This window comes from Dipodomys merriami, unplaced genomic scaffold (genome assembly GCF_024711535.1).
Source record: "Dipodomys merriami isolate MVZ:Mamm:240054 unplaced genomic scaffold, mDipMer1.0.p SCAF_22, whole genome shotgun sequence".
Taxonomy (NCBI): Eukaryota; Metazoa; Chordata; class Mammalia; order Rodentia; family Heteromyidae; genus Dipodomys; species Dipodomys merriami.
In genome coordinates, this window is record NW_027203604.1 from 23,727,094 (window position 1) to 23,744,964 (window position 17,871).

At 42.5% G+C, this 17,871-nt stretch overlaps 1 protein-coding gene across 3 annotated transcripts in view; it reads right to left on the reverse strand.

The window, feature by feature from the left end:
- Positions 1-12,960: 12,960 nt before the first annotated feature.
- The window catches only part of Ptch1 (patched 1), a 70,561-nt gene continuing 65,650 nt past the window's right edge, over positions 12,961-17,871 (reverse strand). For all 3 annotated transcript variants that reach the window (XM_070033707.1, XM_070033706.1, XM_070033708.1), the window contains exons 21-24: positions 16,874-16,973; positions 16,110-16,364; positions 14,092-14,641; positions 12,961-13,638 (exon numbers count right to left, since the gene is read on the reverse strand). In XM_070033707.1, coding sequence (XP_069889808.1) covers positions 14,093-14,641; positions 16,110-16,364; positions 16,874-16,973 — 904 coding nt within the window. In that variant the 3' untranslated portion in view covers positions 12,961-13,638; position 14,092. The remainder of the gene's footprint in view (positions 13,639-14,091; positions 14,642-16,109; positions 16,365-16,873; positions 16,974-17,871) is intronic.

Genomic DNA, 17,871 nt, shown 5'->3' on the forward strand with positions numbered 1-17,871 from the left:
GTTTCTGCACAGTGAATGACATTGTCACTAAGTTAAAAAGACAGCCAACAGAATGGGAGAAGATCTTTGCTAGTGATACACCTGACAAAGCTTACACAACTATGTAAAGATAAAAAAAAATTTCAAAATGCATCTCTGCTAAAGATAAAAATAAAATAATTTTTAAAAGGCATCTGTGCTAAGTTTCAGACAAAGCTTACACTAGGTTGCAGATTCTGATTGGCTCATGCTCCCATCTCTGAATCAATCACTGTGGCTTCAAGAATGCCACTCTCATTGGACAGTCTAAGTAACATGATCAGCCCTGGTGTCTGGAGTGAAGGTAACTTCACTTGAAACAGAGTGGGGAAAGGGATGGCCTTATCAAAGGAGAATTCATTGAAGGGGCCCTGAAGAGTGATGTATATTGGGAAATATAATTATGGAGAATAGCAGTGTGTGTCTATGTTTCCATTTTGCAATGCTATAAAATTATTCTGTGATCTCCCACTTGGAGGTTCTCTTTCTGCCCCTCGTCTACCCTGAAGAGCTCCCCAACACAGGTACAGTCAGGTGTCTGCTCCACAGTCCTCCAGAGGGCCTCACTGTTCTGCAGACAGATAAAGGACACTGTTTCTTGCCTACCACTTAAAGTTCCAGTGCACCAAGCACACAGTGCTTCTTTGCTTCTGGGAGGTTAGGCATCTTTGGAGTACTTATTATACACAGATTCCTAGGTCTCAAAGCCAGACATTCTGACTCTGTGAGGCTGGCTGAGGCCTGTGACTCTGCATTTCCAGCAACTACTCAGATGACCCTGAAGCTGCCAGCCGTAGGAGAATACACTGAGAATGATGGGTGGCCATCTGCTCTAATAAATGAGTCATTGAATTCTATATTAAAATGGTTCAGTGAATCTTTATCTTAATTTAACACACCTTTATTTTTTGTGTGTTTGTCCTGAGACTTGAACTCAGGGCCTGGGTGATCCCCTTGCATTTTTGTGCTCAAGGCTAGTGCTCTACCAGTTTGAGCCACAGCATCATTTCTGGCTTTGGGGGATAGTTAATTGGAGATTAATGTTTCACAGACTTTTCTGTCTGGGCAGGCTTTGAACTGTGATCTTCTGATCTCAGCCTCCTGAATAGCTAGGATTAGAGGTGTGAGCCACAGATGCCCAGCTCTAACACACTTTTAAAAATTATATATATATATAGATAGATATATAGATATATAAATTTCAAGATGAAACAGTCTTGTAACAGACATTTTTGCATGCCAAGCAAGTGAAAGTAAAAACACACAAAGACATCTTTGGGACAACCAAGGAAGACTTGACTGAACTGGGTGTTATATAGTTTGAAACAATTGTTGTTATTTCTCTATATATGTGTGTGTGTTATTTATATATTTCTATATATATATGATATAATAATAGAAGAGTGATCAGGTTTTTTTTTTAAAAAATCCTCTGTTAGAGATAGAAACAGTATTCCATGGTTTCATTCTTTGCTATTTTGTGACCAGAAGTTAGCCATAGTCTACAAATTATAGAAATAAACATTCATAAATTTTAGGTAACTTTTACAACAGTTCTATTTTATGATGAATTATTGTTCTTGTTGTTGTCTTTTGTCAGTTGTGGGGCCTGAACTCTAGGCCTGGGCACTGTCCCTGAGCTCTTGAGCTCAAGGCTAGTGCTTTACAACTTGAGCCACAGTGCCACTTCCGGCTTTTTCTGCTTATGTGGTGCTGAGGAATTGAGCCCAGGGCCTCATGCATGCAAGGCAAGCACTCTACCACTGAGCCACCTTCCCAGCCCCTGATCAATTATTGTTATTGTTCTCTTTCCATGACTAGTTTATAAATTAAACTGTATGACTAGGAAAAAAAATTGGTACTGTCTTTTGGTATCTATTATGGGATGTGGGATATATCTCCTGCTGAGAGAGACTACTCTTAATTGTCTGTCGGTAAAGCCAGGCACTGGTGACTTACAACTATAATCTTAGCTACTTGAGAGACTGAAATTGGGAAGATTGAAAGTCTATACTAACCTTGTCATTACTCAAGACTCCTCACCACCTGGGTGTGGTGATGTGTGCCTGTCATTCTAGCTGCATGGGAGAGTAAGACGGGAAGGACCTATGGTTTTATAGCTCTATCTATTAATCATTCTACTGATGGAGCTGTGGTTCTATGCCAGCCTGGGCAGGAAAATTTGCAAAACTGCATCTCAATAAAAATAAGCTGAGTTGTGCACACCTGTCATCCCAGACATAACAGGAAGTCTAAAATAGGTGGATTGAGGTCAAGGTGCAGGCCTGGGTTAGACCATATCTCAAAAGTACCCAATGTATAAAGGACTTGAGGTGTGATTCAGCCCTAAAGCACCTGTCAAACAAGCATCGGCCTTGAGTACAAACCCCCTTGAGTACAAACCTTGAGTACATATTGGAGGAAATAGAAGAGTAGCTGCAGGTGAAATGTTTTGAATTTGCATTAAAAGATGTCAACAACCAACTAAAACTAAGAGGAATTCAGACCAAACAGAATTGAAGAAATGTTGCTAATTGTTAGAACTGGGTATGGGTCCATTGGGTCCATTATTATATATATGTATGTTTGTGTATTAGAAGTTTTTCCATGGTAAAAAGGAAAGCAAAATTATGCAAAACACATATTTATGTTTATTTATATTGTACACATATGGTTTGTTATTGTCATTTGTTGTATTTGTTGTTGTCAGTTGTGGGGTTTGAACTCAGAACCTGGGTGTTGTCCCTGAGCATTTTTTAGCTCAAAGCTAGTGCTCTACCACTTTGAGCCACATCCCTACTTATGGTTTTCTGGTGGTTAATTGGAAATAAGATTTTCACAGACTTTCCTGCCTGGGTTGGCTTTGAACTGTGACCCTCAGATCTCAGCCTACTGAGTAGCGAGGATTACAGATGTGAGCCATTAGTGTTTAGCTCATAAATATGTTTAAACAGACAAAAAGAGGTAAATATTTGTGTGTGTGCCAGTCCTGAGTCTTGAACTCAGGACCTGGACACTGTCCCTGAGCTTCTTTTTGCTCAGGGCTAGCATTCTACTATTTGAGCCATAGTACCACTTCCAACTTTTTCTGAGTAGTTCATTGGAAATAAGAGTTTTATGGACTTTCCCACCCAGGTTAGCTTTGAACTGCAACCCTCAGATCTCTGCTTTCTTAGTAGCTAGGGTTATAGGTGTAAGCTACTAGTGCCCAAATCTACTGTAGGTAGATTTTTTTTTAGAAAATGTAATTTTAGTGTTATCCTTGAGGTGTTGTACAGAGGGGTTACCATTTCATAATTTAGGCAATAAATACATTTCTTTTTGAACAGTGTCACCTCTTTCTTCACTTTCCCCCAGTTATCCCCTCCTGTCCCTGCCTACAAGTTGCATAGTTCATTTTCCACATAATGTCTACTGAGTACCACAGCTACATTTGTTGACCTTTCCTTCCTCCATTTCTATACTCTCCTTTATACCCCTCCCCAAAAGACAAAAGGCAGCAACAGCCACAAACAAAAAGGCAAAAACCAATGACACCTCCCCCCCCACCAATAACAACAAAACCCATGTTTGCATTTCCTAGAATGTTTCTTGATTAATAGTATTTTAAGTGTTCAGTGGAGTTATGCTCTTGGGTTCCTCACCTAAGAGTATCCTCCTTCAGTCTCACTGTTTGTGTGGGAATGCCGAGAGTCCTGTACAGGTTATCATGCCCAGTTGTATTTTAGATCTAGCTTCCACCTGAGAGAATGCATGTGCAATGTTTGTCTTTCTGAGCTTGGCTTACCTCATTTAGTAAAATTTGTTCTATATCCATCCATTTCTGCAAATAACATAATGAAAGAGGTAGACTTTTAAGACTTGTATGTTAAGGATTTTCAGATTCTTATTTTCACCCTGCACAGAGCTGAGCACAGTGCCTGGGTCTGCATAGTGCTCTATATACTGCTGGATGAATGAACAGTAGAAGCCACCAGCATTAGAAAATGTTTCCATCAGTAATAGTTCAGCATTCATACTCAGGAATCCTTTACTAGTGTCCCTACTTACTAACACTAACTTCATATGATTTTTATTTGCTTGTTTGGAAAATAAGAATGATAATAGTAGTTCTCTGTAAGGTTCACTCATTTACCAACCGTATTAACTGAACACCACACTCCAAAGTCCAGATTCCACTCTAACCTTTGAAGATAGAGTAGGAAATACAGCAGTAGAAAAAGGAACCCCTAGCTGTGAAGAGCTGACATTATTCTAGTAGGATAAGAAAGACAACAGATAATTACCAGAATGTGTAAGATGTTAGATAATCCTAAATGCTGTGGAGGAAAGTAGAAAAGAAAGATAGGCTGTATCGGCAGGAGATTGGATTTTACAATTTTAAACTGGCTAATTAGGCAAGGATCTCTGAGAAAGTGACATTTCAGCAAAGATGTGAATTTGATGAGGGCTTGAGCCATGTGTCTGTGTAAAAGATAGATGTTCTAAGTGAAGACAAATATACATGCAAATGTCCTGAAGCAGACAGTGCCTGATACATGTGAGCTTTGTAGACCATATGGTTTCTGCCCCAAATGACTCAATTCTGTCACTTTAGCCCTAAACCAGCCCACGAGAAGACAAATGAGTAGATATGAGTTTTATTTGAGCAAAGAGCAAATCTGCATTTGGCTTGTGGGCCATAGCTTCTTGATCTCTACTCAATATAGGTCTACCATGTTATGATTTTGGAAAACCATAGCAAGAAAGTAGGAAGAGGAAAATATCTCACATAGACCAAAGGCATAGCTTTTTAGTATTCTATCTTCCTAATTAAGTTTTAGAATACCACCATGCTCATAAAATTACTTGGGTGTGTGATGAGGAATTTCTGCCAAGGTTTCACATTCACTGATGCCTTTTGAATTCAAGTTTGGCTTTTCCTTCTCTCTTTCTTATTTTTTTTTTCCTCCATGATTCCTTATTTCTTGGCTGCTTACCACTGCCTCATCTGTTCCATTTTTTCCTGAATGTTCTCACTGTTTCCTGATCATTGGGAATCTCTGTCTAGCTATGTCCTATTTATTGGGTTCATTCAGTGAGAACAGCTCTTGCCTGGTACATATTGATAAACAGGGCCTTGTATCACCATTATCAGTGATATTAGGTTGGGTTCCACTATCAGTATTTTTCTTATGGACAGATTTCTATTGGCATTGGTGCTGGAAGGGTTGAACTTGATGGAGAGGGAGACGGGACAAACTTTCTCGGGAGAAGGAGTAGAAGAACTGTTGTTCTTTAGGGTCTGCTATTTCCACATCTGTAGATACAGCCAAAGCTGGATCAAAAAATGACCTATGTACTGAACACATACAGATTTTTTAATGCCAGTCCTAGTGCCAGGGCTTGAACTCAGGGATGGGTGCTGTCCCTGAGTTTTTGGTTCAAGGTTAGTAGTCTACCACTTGATCCACAGCCTCACTTCAGGCTTATTGGTGGTTAATTGGATATAAGAGTCTCTTGGACTTTGCAACTTGAGCAGGCTTTAAACTTATCCTCAGATCTCAGTTTCATAGCTAGGATACAGGTATGAGGTACTGATGCTCAGCACATACAGACTTTTTAAAATGGACTTTAAAAAATCATTGTTTCCTAAACAATATTGTATAGCAACTATTTATATAGCATTTGCATTGCAGATGTGATACATAATCTAGAGATGATTTGAAGAATATTGGGAGGATGTGAGGGGATCATATACAATTACTGTACCTACCCCTCCATAGAAGGATGGGATTTTTTGATGATTTTAGAATCTGTAGGGATTCTAGAGTCAATCCTTCTGAATGGTGAGGGATGTCAGTAGATACTGGAATTTTCCCTTTCCTTCTTTGCTTCTTCCCTTCTTTGCTTCTTTCCTCTTTTTCCTTCCTTCCTTCCTTCCTTCCTTCCTTCCTTCCTTCCTTCCTTCCTTCCTTCCTTCCTTCCTTCCTTCCTTCCTTCCTTCCTTCCTTTTTTCTTGTGCTGGTGCTTGGACTCAGGGTCTGGGCTCTGTCCCTTAGCTTTTTTGCTCAGGGCTGGTGCTCACCACTTGAACCACACCTCCTCTTCCAGCTTTTAGTGGTCAACTGGAGACTCACAGGCTTTTTTGTTTGTTTTTGTTTTGGCCAGCTGGCTTTGAACCACAACCCTCAGATCTATGCCTCCTGAGGATTACAAGTGTAGACCACTGGTGTCCAGCAGAGGGTGGAATTTCTGAAAGGGTCAAAGTGACAGGTAGGACTTCTTACGCATGTGGACATATTTGGTCCAGCCCAAGGTGGATACTATGTTTTCTGCAGTGGAAGAATAATTCATAAATTTAGGCATCTTTTACATATAGTTTGAAAATCCTACCTAAATTAAATGTTTATGATTAGGACTATTAGCAAATGAAGTATGAGATTTCAGTCATGAAATAAATGCAAACCCTCGTGAAATGCAAACCTAGTTTCACATTATTATTGGTTCTAGTTAAGGAGGAACATTTTGGCCAATTAGCTTTGGGAATTTAAATCTAATCAGAAGGACAATTCAGAGATTTGCTAATTGCTTCCTCTACTGTAGCTTTTTGCATTTTGTACAAACATCCTGTGCACACAGGGTGGAATATAGGTACAAGAGGAAGCTCAGAAACTGTGTTAGGTGGTAGGTAGTCCCTTATACCTTTGAAATTAACACAAAGAACAAATGAGGGGAAATGAGGACAATAGGAATAAGAGCAAGAAGACTTGATCTCAGAAATCCAGGTTGGAATCTGACTCCAAGACCATGGGATTGGCTAAAGAGGACAAGTCCTATCACTTTTTGGGGGGGGGGTCCGGTCGTGGGGCCTGAACTCTGGGCCTGGACGCTGTCCCTCAGCTCTTCAGCTCAAGGCTAGTGCTCTACCACTTGAGCCACAGCACCACTTCCAGCTTTTTTCTTTTTGCTTATGTGGTGCTGAGGAATCGAACCCAGGGCCTCAGACATGCAAGGCAAGCGCTCTACCACTGAGCCACCTCAGTTAAACCTTCCATTATGCTATGTCAGATGAGAGCTGTGAGGAAGAACAAAAGTATCCATTGAGAAAAATGGCCAAGTGCATAATCTTAATTCAAGTATGAAGAGCTGTCAATTGCTCTTACAGCCATGGACATGTGGTGTCTGGCTATCTCTTGGCACTATTCCATTCTACCTTGTTTCATCTCTCCCCTCATTTGGCTGGTCTCTCTTGATTTAGGTCTTTTCTACAGTGTTAGCCTTATGTCCTGTCCATCTGATGTCTTCTCTGATTGATTGGTTGTTCTTGCTCTTAATCCAGAGCAGAGCCTCCTGCTATTCTCCATTCTTGCCCCATCATGCTGCTCTTCTGGCTACAAAAGGAGCTCTGGACACCAGTCCACCTACCACTGCTGTTGATTGAACTTTGTAATTACAATGGGGATTCTTTTGGCATCTCAACGTAGGCTTACTGCTACAATTTCCGTTATTATATAAGAACTCACCAGTCAGAACTTGCTCATCAATTCTTCCCCTCTCTATATGATTTTTTTCCTTTATAAAAATAAAACAGGTTATTATCCTTCCCTACCCTGTTCCAGGAGAACAAGCTGTGGTCCATTGTGTAGAAAGATGGTGTTGTTGATAAAGGTATTTCCTGTTCTTGCCTTCTTGTGAACAACTTATTTAACCTTGTTGTTTGCCTTGTTGGTAGCTTATGTCACACTCCCATACCCTCTCTCATGGATGGGAAGCAGATGAACCAAGGTAACACTGTCCAGGAAAATGGGATGTCAAAGGACCACGCTACTTCTTGCTGACACAATCTCAAGGCAAGGACCAGCTCTATAACATTGGTGGTTCTCTCTACAGCAGCTCAGTCCTGGGGCCTTGTTCCCTTTGTCCTAAGAAAAAGAATTCCTAAGGCATGAATAGAAATACCATGTAAGGTGTTCACGTGTGGCCACGCCAGGTGGAATTTGAGTCATCTTTACCTCTCATACTTCTTTTTGTGCCAGATCTATGGAGCATGCGGTCTTTCTGTTTCTTTGAGTTCCATCATGTTGTGAACAGACCGCAATAGCCCTTCAGAATCTTTGATAGCATTTATAACATCCTGGCTGGAAATCTGTGCAGAATATGTTATCTAACAGGCCCTCTCTCAGGACCATGTGAATGATTAAACAGATTCATGTTTGAGGCATGTGCTCACGATGTGCTGCCTTTATTAAAAGTAATTAAAACTTGGCAAATATTCCTTTCAGATGATTAATAGACCCATCTTCACTTCTTTTGGGAGGTCAGTTACCAGTTATCAAAGATTAAACACCTGTTTTTACATCCACGTGGTTGCCGGAAACTTGGTAGCATAGGGCTTGCCTGAAGTTGTGCCATACTGAAGGGGTATGGGGGAATAGGCCTTGTATTTACCTGTCTTGAGGAAAGATCGTAGATGCTAAGGAATGGTCACTTTGGTGGTATAAAGTAAAGCTTCAAAGAACTTGAATACTCTCAATTTGAATACTAATTAATGTAATTAATGTTTTCCACACTTAAGACTCAGGGAGTAAAGATTCTCTGTGACTTGAATGAACCAAGTTAGCAGTATGTATGAAATTCACTAGTAGAGGGCTTAAGGCAGATCACTGATTATATCAGGAGGTAGGAATGAGGTTGTAAAATGAAAACCTTGCTTAATAATTTATTATTAGTATTTTACAGGTAAGTATCCATTAAACACATTGTATTAGCAGAACATCAGATTCCTTGGTTGTATTACCTCGAATGCCTCCAAATAAGGGCCTAAGTACAAAGTCTTCTAGCAATGTTTCTGCAAAGGACCCTTATTACCTTAGAGACAAAAACTCCCCAAGAGGTACAGCATGGGTGAGTGACCTAAAATTCAGTACAGGACATACAGGATGTGGCTGCCTCCCTGGAACATTCAGGAACATTCATTGTCTTTAATTTATAGAGGGCACAACCTTCTGAAGTTTCAAGTGACTTGCCCATGCCAGAGTTGGTCAACTGGATGCCAGAAAACCCCCGTGGCAGGAAGGGTGGACGCAGGGTGTGGGTGTCCCCCACTCCACCCCCTGCCTGTTAGGTCAGGAGCCCCACACCCTCCCCGGAGGTCCTGCCTCACAGCTGTGACAGAGCACTAGAAAGGGAATTCCTCTCCCCAGACTCCCAGACACAAATGCAAAGTTCACAGGTCTCCGATTCTTTCCCACAGAGGAACATGTGTTTTTGTGGAAAGACCACACAGACGAGTCAGGATCTCTCTGTTGTTTCCAGAATCTGGCCTGCATTGGCTGTGCAGCCTGAGTCAAATTAGAGAACCATGGCCACATTCGGCTGGAAGGAATTTAGGGATCATCTCTACTGGTGCATCAGAACCACCAAGGCTGCTCATTAAAGCACAGATTCCTGGGCCTCATTCCCAGAGACTCTGATTTAGTAGGTCTGGGGCAGCATTGGATTTCGGCTGTACTAGCAGGCTTCCAAGGCGTGCTGATTCATGGACCACACTTGAGTAACTCTGGCTTATTCTACCTTGTCTGTAGATGGATTGGCAGGGTTCTTCCTAAGGGCCAAAGAGTAAATCTTTCAGGATCTGCAGACTGGTCAGTCTCCATGGCAAATGATAAAATTCTGTCATTACAACATGAAAGCAGCCATGGACATGTATAGAAATGGACCTGGTTGTCTCATGACAAATCCATACAAAAATAGGAGGCAGCCATGGGCTATAGCGACTGACCCTACAAGGACTAACTCACCGCATGCTTAATAGCAATCCAGGTTTTGTCTCTTCTCTTTCCTTCCTTGCTTAGCTTCAAATTACTTAGGGAAGATTTTCTCATATTTTTGTCATTATTTTTTCATATTTGTTCTCCATGACTATGATGAAATCCTATCAATAAATAAGCACTCAAAAATATTCATATGGTAAGTTATCTGCAATGACACTGTTACTGAGGATTTTTTAATTTGAACTTAATGTTTCCTCTAATGTATAGCATTATATGAGAAAACTAAGTATATTAAGAAATGAGATGAGGGGCTGGGAAGGTGGCTCAGTGGTAGAGCGCTTGCCTTGCATGCCTGAGGCCCTGGGTTCGATTCCTCAGCACCACATAAGCAAAAAGAAAAAAGCCAGAAGTGGCGCTGTGGCTCAAGTGGTAGCACGCTAGCCTTGAGCTGAAGAGGTGAGGGATAGTGCCCAGGCCCAGAGTTCAGGCCCCACGACCGGAACCAAAAAAAAAAAAAGAAATGAGATGAGATCATTTGGATGGATTATTTAGGAACATCTTAGGTATCCAGCATGGCTTTGATGAAAAAACAACAAACAAACAAACACGAGACTATTAGCAAACTGAGTCACTGGCTCACACACGTATCCTAGTTACCCAGGAGGCTGAGCTCTGAGGATCGAAGTTCAAGTCCATGAGACTCATCTCCAATTAACCACCAAAGAGCCAGAAATGATGCTGTGGCTTAAAGTGGTAGAGCACTAGCTATGAGCACTAGAGCTCAGCGATAGTGCCCAGGCCCTGAGTTCAAGCCCCAGAACAAGTACAAGAAAACGGAAAGAGTTTTAGTTTTAGTATGGCCTCTAAGACTTAACTATGTTTGTATTTTAAGGAGAAAAAAAATTCTATCAACAAAGACATAACCAACAAGTTATATTATTTTTTATTCATGTTAGAATTTCTATCAGTGTTTGAACATTAATATTTAGAGAGTTTGTACATTGTCACCTTCCAAGGTTAAAAGGAGAACCACACTAGGTCACAAATGGTAACTAATAAACATTTCACAATCACATGAATAGCCGCTCGCTCTCTCTTAACACTGGTCAGAATTTTCATTTCCTTGCTGTAATTTACAATGGAAAGTGTCCCTACTCATGTCCCAGCAAGATTGCAGACATTATGGAATCATCACATATAAATTCTTTAAAAATATACTTCTGTCAAAAGACTTGACGACTACTATGTACACTACAAAAATAAATTTTCATATAAATAAATTATATGGCATATTTTTATCTTTGTAAATGAAATGACACAAACTCATTTCCACCTGAATTGGCAGACAATGAGACCCAGTTTGAATATTTCCTTTAAACTCCTTACACTAAAACCTATCATGAGTCCTTAATGTAAATGTTATATACTCTGAACTATTTAACATTAGTAAGCACTCTATACAAATAAAAATTCTGTTCAAAAGTAAAACATAGCTGGAATAGTGTTTCCAATAGAAATAAATCCCTGCATTTTTTGTTATAAACTGGCTTGACAAATACTGTAGGAAAACACTCTTATGATACAAAATTAAAATTATAAATATCAGCAAAAACTTTTAAAAAATTAAAACATCCAAATGAACAAACAAGACATACAAAATAAAACTTTTAGGGAGGGGTGGGGGAAAGAGAGAGAGAGACAGAGAGAGAGACAGAGAGAGAAAGAGAGAAAATTTCCTACTAGCTCAAGTTTTCCTTGTCCATTGAGACCTATGAAGAAACTTCTATGCTCAACAGAAATGAATAGGCTGCACAGGCCCTCACGTGCCATACAAGCTAGGCTCAGGAAAGGAGTTAGGGGCAGTGAGGGGAACAGCCAGAGCTGCAGGAAAGCCATCTTTAGAATTTTCAATCTCTCTCCTCACTTCAGGAAACAAATTCTCTGAGCAGAGCTGGTGTTAGGTAGGCAGACAGTATGGCTGACAGGCACCAAGACATGAGCAGTGTGGGGTAGAGCTAGGGCCCCTGGCCTATTAATACACACACCTGGCAGCCACAGGTGGCTTCCAATTAGTACCTTACAGTTTTGTGGTGAGTTTTAGGGGCTGAGGTCACTATCCTGCTGGTACTACTGGGGGCCCATTGCATTAAGGTTTTCCACAGAGGGCACAAGGGAGGAGCAGGAGCAGCCTACGGAGCCCCCCTCGCAGTAGCTTAGGCTGCACACACACACACACACACACACACACACACACACACAGACACACACACACACAGACACACACAGACACACACAGACACACACACACACACACACACACACGAGCACTGGGTCCTTTCCAGACAGGTTGTTGATGCTGATTGGGAGAGGGAGCTGGACAATGCTTCCCTAACATTTGCTAGTCTAAGGTTAGAGGTGAAGGAGTCTCAAACTTCAGAGCAAGAGATGACTTCATATACATTCTGGAGTATAAGTAATTAGCATCCTAGCTCTCTTAAAAAAAAAGTTGCACTGAAAGAATCATAATGGAGAGGGAGGAAAGCCACATTTTTATTCATTTAAAAACGTGCACCTAACATGAATGCGCTGCAAATAATCTCAGAACTTCTGAGTGTATCACCTGCCATGTTAGAAGCAAGCTGACCTAGGAATCCTCAACAAGCTGTTCAATTGAGAGGAAATTTAAATTGTAGGACCTCAAAACGTCCTCTCTTGGCTTACTGAGCCCTGAATGAATGGATTTTTTCTACCTGTATTAGGGTCATGGGGTGGGATGCTGTGTGTGTAAGTGCACATGAGCACATAAGTCACAGGCAAGGCAGAATACCACACACTTTTCTGGAGTACACTGATTTCCATAGCTTAGCTAGGTCTCCCCACTAGGCATAGTTCCTAATTCTTTTCCTCCAATGAAGACAGTTGGCTCTGCACCCTGAGGTTCCAACATCCAACATAATAATCTATGTGAAGAAACCTATTTTTTCTGAAGCACAAGGTGGGTGTTGGGAGGGCAACAAGTGAGGTTGCACCTGGCTTCCCCTGGACCATTTCCAGAGAATAAGGTGGATATTTAGAGATACCCCTCCACCAACACAGAGCCATAAAGATACTCCAACTCTTCTGGCCTGATGGGATGAGAAGCCACTACAGATTACAGAGAACAAAGAGAAATAAACAAGATAAAACAAAAATCACAATACAGTACATTGGAAAATCCATACATGGTCACATACACACACACATAACCAAACAACTACCCCTAGAGAAGCCACCAGGATTAACGTGCTTTCTTCATATCTGCTCATTAAACAACAACAATTATCACGCATAGCGTGTTCGAAAGTTAACAGTAACATTTCATACTACCACAGGGTTGTGATATGCAAATTTAAAATATTTTAAAACAAAGAAATCTTTACAAAATAATCCTATTACATAAGCAATATTTGCATAGAATTATACAGGTAAATTATACAATATTTAAGCAGCAGCAACATATGCTGAACATTTAAGACTAAGTTAAGCTTGGTTGTGGCACAGAGATCAATGTACAAATAGGGAGGGGTGCGGTCCCCCACCCCCACCCCCAGTGACCTTCCCACTCTGGGGCAGGAGTGGAGAAACCCCAGGTCATTTTATTTTACATTGTTCTCTCGTATATTACATATGTGTACACCTCTTAAATATTTATAGAAATATTTAACAAAATAATACAATTGGTTACAGTAACAATGAACTGCTCTCCAGGGCAGCACACCTTCTCCCTAACTCCAAGCAGCTCTCTTCAAGCAGTTCTGGAAAGAGGTGGGGCAGAGGTGGGGGGGGGGTCCAATCTTTGGCCTCTTTGCTTCAGATTTTAATCACCCTTTAAAAGAAAACAATGCAGGATGTCATTTTATGGTCACTTAAAAGAAAGAATTATGCATTATCATATACAGACAGCCCCCAACTTTGGAACGTTTGACTTAATTTTTTTTTCTTTAACATTATAAAGGGATGGCAGGGTGTTAAGTGTAGTACAGGAATTTCCACCATCATGATGCAATCACACAGTCAGGTGAAAAGTATTGTGTAGCGGTTATGGCACTGCAATAACAATGGCAAATAGGTAGGTAAAAGGTGAAGTGGCTATGGTCTTTGTTAAGTTGTACTAATTCTTAAGAGGTTACTTATCAAGGAGGAAGAACCCAGTTTGAAACAGGACTGGTACTCCAGGTGGTGAAAACAGAGCCCAGGTCATTAAAGGTCCCCTGGGAGATGTCAAGGAACTTCTTTATCTGCCCCCATCTAGGTCCCCCGGCCCCCGGGCAGCACACACCTCAGTTGGAGCTGCCTCCCCAGCGCCCGTCCTCACACTCCACATCCTGCAGCTCTATGACTTCCACCTTCGAGTCCCTCCTCTCGCATCGGACGTGAAAAGGCACGTGGGGGTCCTCGAACAGCCCAGGGTCAGTATCAGGGTAGTCTTCATAGCCCGGGCAGAGCCCCCCTCGGGGGTTCCGTCCTGGTCCAGAAATGGGTGGGGGGTGCACAGCAACAGTGACAGAAGCGGAAGCTGTCACAGTGGTGATGGGCTGGCAGTAGCTGGGCACAGAGCTGCCCATGGCAGTGGACGCTGGGTTCCGAGGGTTGTGGGAACGGGCTCCCCGGGGGCCCGAGCGGTCCCTGTTGCTAGGGCCAGAATGCCCTTCAGTAGAAATTTCAAAAGCGTCTCTGCGCGGTCTGTAGGGGGGTGGCCGCAAGCCTTCTCTGGAGGTGTCCCTGCGGGGCTGCTGGCCTTGTCGCCCAGGGGGTAGGGACCCTGAGTCCAGGTGGGGCTGCTGTCGAGGGTTTGAGGGTGGCTGATGCCTTGGTTCAGGATGGACCACCTGTAGAGGACGAGGGCAGGTTAATATAGGCAGATATACCACGAACCACAGGCTCAGTACATGGCCTCTTCCCCAGTCTTACCCCTCACTTCTTGGCTCTGACCAGGTACCCCGTCAACCTCAGTGAACCAATGGGGACCTTCCACCCACAGAAGACGAACTCAGTCTTTCAGTAACCTCCATGATGTGGCGAAAGAGGTCTTTATTTGGAACTTCTTTTTAGCCTTGCTCCAGCACAGCTGGCTGGATCCATATGGCTGCTGCCCATAAATGCAGGGCTGTGTTCTGGGAGCATCACAGTTGCTTCCCTCCCACGATCCGCCACCCCACCCTGGTTGTCTAGCTGGAACCTGGGTTTCTTTCTTCTGAAAACTGCTACAAGTTTGGCCCAGGCTGGCCACAAGGCAGGACCCTGGCAGGACGGTCTATACCATTGCTGTCATACATGGCATTCATTAAAGTCCCATGGCCATTTGCATCTAGATGGATTAAAATTCCAAAATCCAATACCTCAGTCATACTAGACATTTTAGTAGCCTCCACATGTGGCCAGTGGCTACTGGACTAGAGAGCAGAGTCAGAGTTACCATCATGAAGAAACTTGTATCAGGCAGTGCTGCTCTGTCCGATTGTTAGGAATGTGGTTTCTGGGTCTCTATACAAAGCACAGAGCAGCACAGTGGCCACATCAATCAAAAGGACCGTGACCAACTTCAAAGTCGTTCAGCTTGTACCTATTTTTAGGCTCCCGCTGAACAAAACCAGATTCACACTGCAGCTCAGCAGGCATCGTCACGGGGGGTGAGAGGAGGACAATTTAGGTTATTTGGTTGGCCTCCCTCTCTTTCATGGAAGGGCTGCTCTGGCCTGGGACTGGAATACCCATTTCCTGGAGGGATGGCAGGGGGCCTCAGTGGAGCAACATGAGCCCTGGAACCTTCCTTGGCTTTTGCCTGCTGAGCTCCTGGCCTTGGTGGAGGGCAGGGGGGAGGTGAGGCCATCTTGGGGGACACAGTGTAAAGGAAGGGGCTTAGGTTCTTGTGATTGGAGAAAGAGCTCCCAGGATCCTCATGACCTTGTAAAATGAAAGTAGGAACTCAGGGGTATTTCAGAGCTTGAGCTTTGATGCTCCTTCTAGCCACCTGACAGATGAGCTCAGAGACACAGAGCTATGGCAGAGTTTTAGACAATAATCAAAATAATTCTGTACTGAGGAAAACAATGAGTAGAGATGAGAAGGAAGAGAAAAGCCACCTTCTCACAGCAATAAAAACATTATCATTTTTAAGACATAGTTTATAAAGAATCAAATACATTGGTTAACTTTCCTGCGATGGATGGGTGTATACTTTCTTGATGCATCTTGTCTAGGTGATTTGCTGTTCAGAGCAGGCAGGGGCTCTCCTAAACCATCCAGCCCATTACCACTGGTAGAAAGGACCCTCCCCTGGCCCCTGTGATGACTTACAGTGGAACGGGCGAAGACAGGGTTTTCTGTGGCTTCCACGATCACTTGGTGGGCAGGACCCCCCATGCCCTGCTGTGCCTCATAGTGTTGAAGCTCTTCACTGATGCCGGACACTGTTGTCTGAGAACTGTACTCCGAGTCAGAGGAATCTGACCCATTGTTTGTGTGACCCGGGGGAACCGCAAAGCGAACAACACTAGGGGGCGGCTCAGGGGAAGGAGTAGGTAGCTGGTTCAGGCCATTGGCTGGAGACACCTATTTAAGAAGATTCCAGATTAAAAGTTTTATTGTCTATTTCCCTGCTGGCCAATCTCAAGGTTCAGAGCAAGGTATTATTCAGGGGTCTCTGCCTGCTACCCTGGGACCCCACGTGTTATACTGTATTTTCCTCTCTCTGTCTGCCACCAAAGTGGACCCTGAAGTCCTACAGCTAGAGCAAAAGAATGGCCTGTGCCTTTTCACACAGGAAGGTGAGATGTGCACCCCTCTGTGAAGCCCAGATACTCATCTAGAGCAGAAAACCTTCATTAATATAGATCGAAAGACTCAGGCTGTCAATTAGTTGATTTGAAGCTGAACAAAGTCTACCACCCCCACCCCCAAAGCAACCAAATTGAAAAGGGCCATGCTTTTATTTCCTTAAAGAGTAAATAAAACTACTGGCAAATATCGAAATACCTAAGTATCTAAATTAATAGTGACACTAGGCAAAACAGCATTTAGTGGCCTGTGGATTAGACATTATGCCCAGAGTAATTACTGACCTCAGGATATGGTCCAAAGAAAGATAAAAGGACAGGAAGCAAAACCAGTCCATTGAGAACACCCAGGATTGTTAGGATTGCCAGGACAGCAAAGAAATACCTTGAAGATAAAAGGAAAATAGGAACTTTCAGAGTGACAAAAGAAAATTATACTACCCTCTGTCTACCCAAATATTGTAACATATCAACACCCAAACCCAACCCATTTGTAACAGTGGTTATAAATCCATAGTTCAAATTCAGCTATAAGACTGTTTTTTTTTGTTGTTGTTGTTGTTAGCTTTTTTTGTACCTCAGGAGTTAGAGAATTATATTCCACAGCCCCATAGTGTTAGCTCATAAGGGAAGGAAAAAAAATTAGTTTGTTAATTTGCTAAAATCTCATGGCATGTAATGTTATTTATGAATGTGTTACACAAACACAAAAATATGGAATGTGAACTGAATGGCTGAGCAAACTGAAAGCACAAATACAATGCCGAGGGGCCCCGTTCATGAAAACCCAGCAGAAGCAAACAAATGAAGTGAAGGGTGTAGAATTTAAACAATTTGGCCCAGGAGGAAAAGCAGCCCACTTCTGCAGGCAGCTAATCCACTGTGAAATGCTTGTGCCTCTTACGGCAGAATCTCTAATTAAGTCTCTAGCATATCAGGTAAGGCTTTCCCTGGGCTTTCATTAATCACAACTTTCTGCCTAGAATTCTGTGAGTTCCAGTTTTACCAAATAGCTCCAATTGCAACCTTTTTTAGGACACAGGAACCAGCTTTCTGCAAAGAGAATGCTGCCCATTCTGTGGGAGCCGGGGCATTGTGCTGGGTGAGGGTGCTCCACAATGGCGGGGCTGCTCTGCGGGCCAAGCTTTTGTTGAACAATTTAGCATCTCTGAATACTCTTGTTTTGCGTCAGCCAATTCAAACATAAAGGCTGCAGCACCATGGTAGAAGAGGAAAGTGAACAAGTAGTTCTGCTTTCCCACCATTGAGGGCTAAGGTCTGGG